General features: G+C 40.9%; 1 protein-coding gene across 3 annotated transcripts in view; it reads left to right on the top strand.

Moving 5' to 3' along the window:
• Positions 1 to 1510: 1510 nt before the first annotated feature.
• ntng2a (netrin g2a) overlaps positions 1511 to 12521 on the top strand; it is a 167296-nt gene continuing 156285 nt past the window's right edge. For 2 of the 3 annotated variants that reach the window (XM_060932340.1, XM_060932342.1), the window contains exons 1-2: positions 1511 to 1918; positions 3333 to 4212. In XM_060932340.1, coding sequence (XP_060788323.1) covers positions 4000 to 4212 — 213 coding nt within the window. In that variant the 5' untranslated portion in view covers positions 1511 to 1918; positions 3333 to 3999. The remainder of the gene's footprint in view (positions 1919 to 3332; positions 4213 to 12521) is intronic. The other variant, XM_060932341.1, reaches the window with a different exon arrangement.

Here is a 12521-nt window from a genome sequence, read left to right on the forward strand (position 1 = left end):
AGGAATCACATGTGCACATAAAATGAATCATGTGTAGGAATCGAATCTTCTAAAATCATGTAAAATGGATCATATATAGGAATCATGTGTGCACATAAAATGAATCAAGTGTAGGAATCGAATCTTTCAAAATCACATAAAATGAATCATATATAGGAATCACATGTGCACACAAAATGAATCATATATAGGAATCCCATGTGCACATAATAAATCATGTGTAGGAATCGAATCTTCTAAAAGCATGTAAAATGAATCATATATAGGAATCACGTGCACATAAAATGAATCATATATAGGAATCACGTGCACATAAAATGAATCATATATAGGAATCACATGTGCACATAAAATGAATCATATATAGGAATCCCATATGCACACAAAATGAATCATGTGTAGGAATAGAATCTTTTAAAATCACGTAAAATGAATCATATCTAAGAATCCCATGTGCACACAAAATGAATCATGGATAGGAGTCGAATCTTCCAAAAGCATGTAAAATGAATCATATATAGGAATCATTATGTGCACATAAAATGAATCAAGTGTAGGAATCGAATCTTCTAAAAGCATGTCAAATGAATCATATCTAAGAATCCCATGTGCACACAAAATGATTCATGGATAGGAGTCGAATCTTCCAAAAGCATGTAAAATGAATCATATATAGGAATCATATGTGCACATAAAATGAATCAAGTGTAGGAATCGAATCTTCTAAAATCATGTAAAATGAATCATATATAGGAATCATATGTGCACATAAAATGAATCATATATAGGAATCCCATATGCACACAAAATGAATCATGTGTAGGAATAGAATCTTTTAAAATCACGTAAAATGAATCATATCTAAGAATCCCATGTGCACACAAAATGAATCATGGATAGGAGTCGAATCTTCCAAAAGCATGTAAAATGAATCATATATAGGAATCATATGTGCACAAAAAAATGAATCATGTGTAGGTATCGAATCTTTTAAAAACACGTAGAATCACGTGTGCACACAAAGTGAATCCTGTGTAGGAATCGAATCTTCTCAAATCACGTAAAATGAATCAAATCTAAGAATCACATATGAAAAGAAATGAATCATGTGAAATGTAACAGTTAGGAGAATGTAACACATGCACCACGTGTGAACAAAGGATTTTAGAAACCAAATGTGTGATTCACTCATATGTGAGTCGATTCTCTAAGGATGTGCATTCTTATGCTACTGTACACAGGTTATATAAATAGAGAAATCATTGACAGGGATGCTTGTGCTGTTTGAGTTGAGCTGTGCAGTGATGTGAGGTTTGTCTGTGGCCCTTTAAGCAGGGCGGGATGCCTGATCTTCCACTGGGACGCTTCCAGCCGGCAGATAAACTTTGAGTACTGAGCCAGGAAGGCGAGACTGGAAGGTAGAGAAGACTTAGTTTCAAAGCCCTCCAATAAAAAAAAAAAAAAAGCATGTGAAACTTAGAAGCAGGCTTCAGAGGAAGAGCGTTCGAATAGATTGCAGGCTTGGGCAGGATAAGATGCAGTAAGAGGAAGGAGGCAGAAGAAGAGGAGGAGGAGGAGGAGGATGGAGAGATGAGAAGCGGGTGGGATGCTCCTGCGTAACGCGAGCGCTGTCCGTCCTTGAGCGCACATGCAGAACGGAAACTAACCCGAAACATTAAGCTGAACAGTATTTAAAACAAACAAACAACACCACTAATAAACATACACACAGAGATAAATAAATATTCCATGGAAGAGGATTCTGTGGCGCATATTTGCGCAGAGAATTGCACTGCGTCGTGGTGAAGTGCTCCAGGGAAGGGATTACGCATGATCTGAAGTTCATCCTGATGAAAGAAGAGGAGATGTCTTGGTTTCAATCCGAGCTGAAATCGTGGAACAGAGATCATGTCCCAGGGTAAGTTTAGGGATTTGAGCTTATAAAGTGCGAACTGCAGCTTTTTATTACCTTCTCTGAACTTTTTTTTTCCTTTCTCCTTAAGCCGCCTCTGTGCACAGAGACCCTTTTACGCACTGGTTTTATTTCATCCAGACCTTCTTAAAACATCTAGTAGGACTCTTTGTAAAGTTCCACCATGGGTATCACTTTGAGAGCTTATTGCATTTCCTTGAAGACCATCTAAAAAAAAAAAATACAGCTGTTCAATTTGCACGTAGAAATGGAAAGGAAAGAGAAGAGAAGAAAAGAAAAGAAAAGAAAAGAAAAGAAAAGAAAAGAAAAGAGACCAAACTGTGGGCTACTTTTCCTTGTCTATGAGGTGGGACCATCAAGGATTCACAGTTTCTATTTACTTAGGCTGTGTGTCTTTGACCTGGAAATGTGAATACTATCATTCATTCATTCATTTATTAATTTTTACTAAGCTCAGGGTTGTGTTAGATCCCAGGAACACTGGGTCAGAGGTGGATACACACCTGGGACGGTTGTACAGGGCGACATCAATAATGTGTACCGTACCTCTAAAAAAGCCCATAATTGGACCATTGATAATTGTTGCGAATTAAAGGTGACCCAAATGTACCTTCCCAGGTAGAAGATCCGTATTCAAGGTACATAACCGATCATCACTGCTTGTGCGTGCCGTGCCATGCCATGCCATGCCATGCCATGCCAGCAACAAGGAAAAGTACACTTTGTTTCCTTTATTTATCAGAATGTTTCATATTTAGCTAAAATATGAATCACTTTAGTCATATCATACAGGTTATTTCATTTCATACTTTGTGATAATACAGTATATCGGTTATATTAAATCATTTTTTCCCCTCTTCTAATTGCTTACCCTTTTTCATATCTAATAATCTTTTACACAGCTTTTTTTTTCCATCAAGGGACCTTCATCTAACGAGCAATCAGTAAATCATTTTCCGCCTGTTTAACCGTGGATCAGAATCGAATATGACCCGAAGACATTCAGAATTATTTTAAACAGTGAAAATAGCGCACTATAATGATATCTTAGACTAGATAGTCGATGGTACAGAGTACGGTTTGGGACGCAGACAGTGTGCTGTGTCTCTCTAGGCGATGTGAACTTTATGCACTTTGGAGTGGAATGGTGCGAAAGTACTGTTTACCTTTTCTTGTTATTGAGGTAGCTTTAACTTTTGGACTTTGTGCCTTTAGTTTATGTCATTGCACCTTTTAGAATCACCCTTTAAAAGGACACTGCGTGCACCGTGATAAAAAGATACCATAGAGAAAAGGTGTGGTATAAAGGAACGATACAGTTTCCTGCAGTTTTTTTCAGACTATGTAAAGTATAGAAAGACTAATTTTGCTGATTTTTTTTTTTTTTTTAATTCCTCAGAAAGAAAGTGGAACTGAAGCAGATCAAGTGGTGCTCGGAGATCTGACGGACATCTCCTTCGACAGAAATTTAACAGTGTGAGCATGAAAACTATATTATGGACTGTGAAGATGATTCCTGATTCCTGGCGAAATTCCTATTAGTCGGCTGCAGCAAACCTTTCACAGTAAATGGACCTGCCGCACATCCAGTTTCCATCAACGGGACGCCTTGTTTAGAGTCGAGAAAAGTGACAAGAGACGAGATCCTGAGTAAGCAAAGCACAATGCACAGTTTTTTAAAAAAGAAATGGCATGATATATGTCGTATTTATTCTGGAAAGCATAAATAAAGAAAGCCATATGGACTTTAAACAGGACAAGAGATGTCTTCAGCAGATGTTGGATTCCTGAGGCAAATTTTGAGGAAGTAAACTTTTAACTTTTCGATCTTAGAAGTGACTTTTAGATCCTGAATCGGAAGAAACTCCGAAACCAACCCCTACCCCACCCAGTTTTCTTAAATGATAGACTTTGTTTAGAGAGGAGAAAAGTGAATACACAGTGGATGATTGACCAGCTAATGAACTATGAAAGATTTCTGGTGTCGATGCTGACAGGCTCCACCCCTTTCACCTGCTCACCCCGCCCCATACTCCCAGTCCTGGTCCATCCTAGCGCTCCACACCATGCTCCTCCGGGTCTGCCTGTTCCTGCACTGTGTGCTCATCGCTGTGGGCCAGTATGACATCTGTAAGTCGCTGGTGAGCACGGATGACGGGCCCACGTGGGAGTATTATGCGTGTCAGCCCCGACCCACTACCATGAAGGACTTCATGCAGATCCGAGTGGAACCACCAGACATCACATGCGGAGACCCACCTGAGCGCTTCTGCACCCTGGTACACACACACACACACACACACATCACGGTTGTCATCTCATCTCATCTTATTATCTCTAGCCGCTTTATCCTGTTCTACAGGGTCGCAGGCAAGCTGGAGCCTATCCCAGCTGACTACGGGCGAAAGGCGGGGTACACCCTGGACAAGTCGCCAGGTCATCACAGGGCTGACACATAGACACAGACAACCATTCACACTCACACCTACGGTCAATTTAGAGTCACCAGTTAACCTAACCTGCATGTCTTTGGACTGTGGGGGAAACCGGAGCACCCGGAGGAAACCCACGCGGACATGGGGAGAACATGCAAACTCCGCACAGAAAGGCCCTCGCCAGCCACGGGGCTTGAACCCGGACCTTCTTGCTGTGAGGCGACAGCGCTAACCACTACACCACCATGTCGCCCATGTCTTGGAATATTTAGCCTAATTTTGCCAACAACACCAACATTAAAAAAACCAAACAAACAAAAAACACTAGCGGTGCGATAGTGCTACATTTAACCCAAACTTTCCAATTATATCCTTATCTGATATTTATGGAGTGTGTGAATGTGTGTATATTGTCCTGCGATGGCCTGGCGTCTCATCCGGGGTGTATTTCCGTGTTCCTGGGATTGCTCCGGATTTACAGCGACCCTGACCAGGATGAAGCCGTTACTGATGATAAATGAACGGGTACATTCATACAAAAACAACTGATTGGTCCAAGAGTGGATTTTAATAAGCAATTATCTGCATATCTCAGTGAATAATAATAATAATAATAAGAAGAAGAAGAAGAAATGTACAAATGATACCTGCGATACTCTCAGAAAAGTGCATAGTGATAAAATTGATCATGATACTGATATGATTTGATTATATTACCCATCCCTGTAGACCTGCAGTCTTGAATTAACATGTTCAGGGTTAAACTCACGCCTACACTTCTTGTTGTTGTTTTAATCTTTACAGAAATGCTGTAGTCAGTGTTTCTTAATCCGAGGCCACCAAATTCAAAGCCTTGTATAAATTAGCACAAGTTACATCAAATAGAAACACTGAAAAAGCTAAAAAAAAAAAAAGAAGTGATTTTCTGGCTTTAATAAAAGCTTTTAAACAATTGATTGTGGATGCACACACAGGAGACTCATCCACTGATAATAATTATGAATGCGTAACTCGAAACGTAACCTTAAATCTAACCTCAGGAACCAAAAAGAAACCTTGTGACTTAAAAAACAAAACAAAACAAAGCAATTTTCCTCATGTGGAGCAGCCAAATGTCCCCACAAGGTCAAAACGGTGAGATCTTTGGTGTACCACAGGATACAAAATCATGACCACACACACACAGATCAGTACTTTCACATGACATCCACTGCCCTAAGAATATTCAATAAAAAAAAAAATTCATCCAGCCCGAAAAATTCAGGCGTATTCAAGGAATGTAAATGAACCATTGGTTTGCACACAGGAGACGTACCATGTTTTAAAAAAAAAGTGTGCTTGAAAAGTCCTTGAAAAACTCTGGAACTTCATTTTGAAGAACTTGTATAATCCAGTTTCACTAAAAACTTTGAAAAAAGGTTCTTGAAAGATCCTCGGGATAGATAAAAACCCCTCTGTTGTGGGGTCAGGGACAAACTGGAGAACCCTGAAAGCTGTTCAGTGGAATATAGGTATGGAATAGAGTAACACTTACACACACACACACACACACACACACACACACACACACACACACACACACACACACACACACGCATCCATACCACAGACTGAAGGACCTAAATGTCTTCACTGACGAGAACAGGGTCCATATAGACATTGCAAAGACCTTTCAGACACGTGTATATGCAAAATCCGAAATTTGACATGCGAAAGTCTGAATTCCCTCATGGGCTTTAATTGTGTGGTTTTATTGAAGGCGATTATGAGAACGTAGCGATAGCAGGTATCTGCTCCAGCCGCCATCAGTGTCCTGTAATCTCGTTTTCTTCCTGAGAAATGGATTATAAATCACAAATGTGCTTAACGGAAAAGCTGTGTTCACTACAGCACCATGTGTGATATTGTGACAGCTTTGGTGCTGTGCCATGGATCTGCACTGAAAGTGAGGCTGATTATTAGAAAGGAAGGGTAGAAGATGTGGCCTTGGAGACGCTTGTGTACCTGACATAAATCAAATAACAAATGTTCTGAAGCGTTTTATTCCACTTATACCACAGCAATTTATAAAGCTTTATAACTTATAAAGCTATACATGGCCTAGCCCCAGAATTCATTGCTATTAGAACTCCATCACGCTATAGACCCTTTTCAGTCACGTGACCTTCGTAAACGCGACCGCCATTTTGGACATGTAGTGGACTTCGGCTCGAATCGGTTTGAATGCGAGGAAGGCGACAAACGAAAAACATAAAAGAAAAAGGAGCGAGATGCAGAAAACACCTTCACTATCCAGCGACGTAGGGCATTTACAGGGCGAGCAGAGGGAGAGGTATTTGCAAAAATTGAGGTTAGCAGGCTTAGAGAACGACGTTTACCTGCTTCCACCAGGATTGTTCACTGACGTACGGAAGTACACGAAGCCCTCGTCTTGACCTGACTTCGGCCCACATGATCTGTATACCTATGTCGTTAAAAACCCATCGCCATACACATACACGTCCGGCTTGCTCCAGAGCAAGCCGGAGCGCGCTGCTTAATTTGAGGGGGAGCAAGCTGGAGCGCGCTCCGGAACTTCGGCCGGAGCACTCCTGGAGCAAGCCAGAGCGCGCTCTGGAACCTCGGACCAATAATGGATTCGACTCAAAATTTTCTTGAATGACTCGTACTCAAACACTGGGGACTCGAGACTGGACTCGGACTCGAGGTTTAGTGACTCGACTACAACACTGTTACAGTCATTAAGTATATATACAACATTACACAAAATTTAAACCCAAAATTACTTAAAAGGGAAACCTAAAACATAACCAAAATTATTTCAAAACATCTCATCTCATTATCTGTAGCTGCTTTATCCTGTTCTACAGGGTCGCAGGCAAGCTGGAGCCTATCCCAGCCGACTACGGGCGAAAGGCGGGGTACACCCTGGACAAGTCGCCAGGTCATCACAGGGCTGACACATAGACACAGACAACCATTCACACTCACATTCACACCTACGGTCAATTTAGAGTCACCAGTTAACCTAACCTGCATGTCTTTGGACTGTGGGGGAAACCGGAGCACCCGGAGGAAACCCACGCGGACACGGGGAGAACATGCAAACTCCGCACAGAAAGGCCCTCGCCGGCCCCGGGGCTCGAACCCAGGACCTTCTTGCTGTGAGGCGACAGCGCTAACCACTACACCACCGTGCCGCCCTGTTTTGTAATATTATAGCGGATATAAATTTCCTATATACTGTTTCGAAGCACTGGAGACTCCTTCTATTAACATAGCAAAAAACTTCATTGTCCATGTTTCTGTGTCAATAACAACATGCATTTTTCCATTTATTATTATTATTATCTTTATATTACAGAGTTCGTCTGCTATACAAGATCCTGTGAATTAATTCTTACAATAGAAATGACAATAATATCAGAACGAGTGCATTAATATAAACTTTGAATTACTGTCCGACCTGCTGTTATAGAAAATGAATCAAGACCCAAGATATAAATGGACATGCCTGCAGAGTTCAATAAAACATGGCTTGTTTTTCAATGTCCTATGCATTTTGCTGGCTTCTGGAAGCATCAGTATGGCCAAGGCTTCGATCTGAGATATCGATTAACGAAGAATGCATTACACATCCTTGCTCATTGTATGCATAATTAGGAATATGGGTACACCCGGGACGTATTGTGAAATTGTTATCGAGTTTGTGTTGACAAATATTTTTCAAATTCCTGTATTTATGAGCTACTTTGTGGAGCACTTGGATATATTATTGCCACTAAACCCCCAGCTTTTGGGAGCATGTCCTGAGGCAAAGAAACGTGAAGCGTGAAGTCTCTGTTGTGCCTGGGGGCGTATTGCAGAACTTGAATAACTTAGTAAACATAATTCCTGGGGCTAGGATTTACTCAGAACTGAACAGCCACACTAGCCAACTATGATTTATACATATACACTGATTTACTGTGATCTACTCCACAGAAGCCCTGCGATTGGAGCGAGCGCATGGCTGTGGGGTTAACATGCTTATTGTGTCTGTGTAACAGCTTCACATTCACAGCGTACACATTCAGAAAAAGGAAAACGGACTAAACTGGACCTTTTCATGTTACTATCAAGAATAGCTTTTTATATTATATAGACGCAAGTGTTTTACTGGGAAATACGCCACTCGTATTTTTCATACGCCCTAGATACGGGACATGGAGAACCAAAACCGTGACAAATCTCTATATGTCACTCGATGAATTGTTTTGATAAATTTGTGGACTTTTTGTTTGTCAGTGTGTCTATATAAGAAAAAGAAAATCACACGTTGGCTTGAAGATATGAAGTTTATCTTCTCGTGTTGAAAAACTCACATTTTTCATATGAAATACTTCGCGGATCTGAGTGACGTATTTAAATAATATTGGCTGGATTTTTTTCGTGGTATATCAGATATATTCCATTCAGCTAGCATGATATTGAACGAGGTGAAGACAAGTAGCTGAATGGAATATATCTGATATACTGCAAAAAAGCGCCAGCCATTATTATTATCATTATTATTATGGGCGGCATGGTGGTGTAGTGGTTAGTGCTGTCGCCTCACAGCAAGAAGGTCCGGGTTCGAGCCCCGTGGCCAGCGAGGGCCTTTCTGTGCAGAGTTTGCATGTTCTCCCCGTGTCCGCGTGGGTTTCCTTCGCGTGCTCTGGTTTCCCCTACAGTCCAAAGACATACAGGCTAGGTTAACTGGTGTCTCTCAATTGACTGTAGGTGCGAATGGTTGTCTGTGTCTATGTGTCAGCCCTGTGATGACCTGGCGACTTGTCCAGGGTGTACCCCGCCTTTCGCCCGTAGTCAGCTGGGATAGGCTCCAGCTTGCCTGCGACCCTGCAGAACAGGATAAAGCGGCTAGAGATGATGAGATTATGATACATACACATTCTTTTCGGGTGTTCAACACGTCTTTCTCTTTCAAAATTCTCTCAATTTTTTTCCGTATTTAACAAAGCAAACCTGGTGGCCATGTTTGTTTACAAATAGTCACAGTCACTCGCTAGCGCGGAACTTTTACATCTCCGACATGTGACGTCATGTTGTCTTGACAACCATGCAATATCGTAAACCATATTCAACACTCATTCTCCATTGGGTAGAGTGACGTAATACACGATATGCTAAGAATATTGCATGCTATCAAACCAAATGAATGAAACCCGCTAGAAGGGAATAGAACACGTTTTTATTCCATCAAAAGTGCCCTGTATGCATAATAATTCCCAATATTTCACTCCGATGGCCTCACTCGCATATTTTCCTGCATTGTCAACATGGCGAACTGGTTCAAAATGAAAATTCTTTTGATTAACTTGCATTTTTTTTTTTGTGTGTGTGTGTGGATGCGTCCATATAATATAAAGAACATTACACGGTGCTGCGAAGATATAAAGTTTATCTTCTCGTGTTGAAAATATTTTCAGCTTCATATCTTCGTGCAAAATATATGCAGTATATCGTCCTCTACGTATCATATACCTTTTGTGTTGATTTTGTATAACATGGAAATGTGAATGTAGTGTACCTTTAGATATTTAAAAGTTTGAACCAGTTAAAAGTTTGGACACGCCTTCTAATTCAGTGTTTATTCTTGATTTTTATTCGTTAAAAGTCACTTCGTGTCTTAAAGTAATGATGGATGTCGTTTGTCTTTACTTAGTTGAGCGGTTCTTGACCTAATATGGATTACTACAGTTGTTGTATAGAGCTATTTACTTTGTTATTTACTATTTGGTCTCAAACGCATTAAAGGAACAGTCCACCGTACTTCCATAATGAAATATGTTCTTATCTGAATTGAGACGAGCTGCTCCGTACCTCTCCGAGCTTTGCGCGACCTCCCAGTCAGTCAGACGCAGTCAGACGCGCTGTCACTCCTGTTAGCAATGTAGCTAGGCTCAGCATGGCCAATGGTATTTTTTGGGGCTGTAGTTAGATGCGACCAAACTCTTCCGCGTTTTTCCTGTTTACATAGGTTTATATGACCAGTGATATGAAACAAGTTCAGTTACACAAATTGAAACGTAGCGATTTTCTATGCTATGGAAAGTCCGCACTATAATGACAGGCGTACTAACACCTTCTGCGCACTTTGACAGCGCATTGATGCGGAGCTCAGATATCAATGCGCTGCCGAAGCGCGCAGAAGGTGTTAGTACGCCTGTCATTATAGTGCGGACTTTCCATAGCATAGAAAATCGCTACGTTTCAATTTGTGTAACTGAACTTGTTTCATATCACTGGTCATATAAACCTATGTAAACAGGAAAAACGTGGAAGAGTTTGGTCGTATCTAACTACAGCCCCAAAAAATACCATTGGCCATGCTGAGCCTAGCTACATTGCTAACAGGAGTGACAGCGCGTCTGACTGCGTCTGACTGGGAGGTCGCGCAAAGCTCGGAGAGGTACGGAGCAGCTCGTCTCAATTCAGATAAGAGCATATTTCATTATGGAAGTACGGTGGACTGTTCCTTTAAGAAGGCAAGAAACTCGTCCACTAATTAACTTTTGACGAGGCACAGCTGTTAATTGAAAAGCATTCCAGGTGACTACCTCATGAAGCTAGGTAAGGTAATGCTAATAGCGTGCAAAGCGTCATCAAGGTAAACGCTGGATACTCTGATCATACATAAAATATCAAACATATCTTGTTTTTTTTCAACCTTTTTTCTTTACCACATCATTCCATATATGTCCCATATGTAATTTCATAGGCTTGATGTCTTCAGTATTGTTCTACAATGTACTGTACCCTTGAGGACCGACACAGAACAGTACAGTTTAGCTTTTTTTCTGTGAGTGTATGATTTGACTGCAGAAATCACACTATATCAAAGTTTATTGTTGGTAGTTTGTTGATGTTGATGTTGGTAAAGGACAGCCATGCTGGTTAATCTCCCTCAGAGACTTGACCAACTGATGGTTTGGGCACTTAGCCAGGCGTTTGACTACAGAATAACCAGATGGAGGATTTGTCTAGCTGGGCTGCTACTATGTGGCGAGCTGCAAGGCTTGGAGACGGGGTGCTAATTCACACGTTTAGCACATAGGGATAAAAGGAAGAAGTGCGTTGGGGTTGGTCTGGGCAGCGTTTACTAGGCGGCGTCATTCTCTTGCCGGGTAGCATGTGGCACGTGGGCTGGGAAGCACTGACTAACCGGACCTGACAAGCCACTGAAACTGATTTTTAAGGCATGTGGATTTGCTGTAATATATTTCCAGGGGGGAAAAAACAGTACTTTGAGATACTTTAAACAAGAACTTTGGATATGAAGTGTGCTTGTGAAGTCTCAGTGTTTAAAAGTCACAGCGCTACTGCATTCATGCTTCAGTTCACTGGACAGCAGTGACATACCAGAGCATTCACAATGTGACAAGTCTATTTGACGTGTCTAGACTCATCCCCAATTCATCACCAAGTTAACACCTGAAAGGAAAAATCCACCCTGATTGACTTCCATATATTTCACAGTTATTCCACGAAATCAAATCGTACATGAGCTGATAGCCGCACGTAGCGCTGAGTCGGCTATAAACCATGTACGACGAGATTGAGTGGAATAACTGTTTTATTCTATCCACATTCACTGGATTTTGAGAAACGGAGCATTTTTATTTTTTGCAAATTCGATAAATAAAAACTTTATACAAAAACGTCTGGCAAAATCATTTCCGCTTAGAATGTAAACAAACTGGCGAAATGACAGGAGCAATCTGTGAAAAATGCAATAATAATAATAATAATTATTATTATTGAAAAATTAAAAAAAGATACGTTCTTAACATTAAATACTTTAATTCCATATTTTGTTACTTTTTTTTTTTTGCATGGTTTGGGGTTTTGTTTTCGAGTTGAGTTTTTATTTCGTCCTCCGTTGCTTTAGCAACACGCTCCGCCATTTTGTTTTTCTCTACTCATGGTATTGCTGGGTTTCAGTCACGTGACTTTTCTTAGCGGTTTTACCGGAGGTGAAATAGCCGGTGGTCTAAACGGCTGCTGTAGTGCAAACAACTAGCGATAAGTTATCAGAGTACGCTCGTAATCTAGAAGCCACTGCTGGCTTTAGATATATTCAGAAGATTGCTATATGCAATGGAATCGACCCC

This window comes from Neoarius graeffei, chromosome 10 (genome assembly GCF_027579695.1).
Source record: "Neoarius graeffei isolate fNeoGra1 chromosome 10, fNeoGra1.pri, whole genome shotgun sequence".
Lineage (NCBI taxonomy): Eukaryota > Metazoa > Chordata > Actinopteri > Siluriformes > Ariidae > Neoarius > Neoarius graeffei.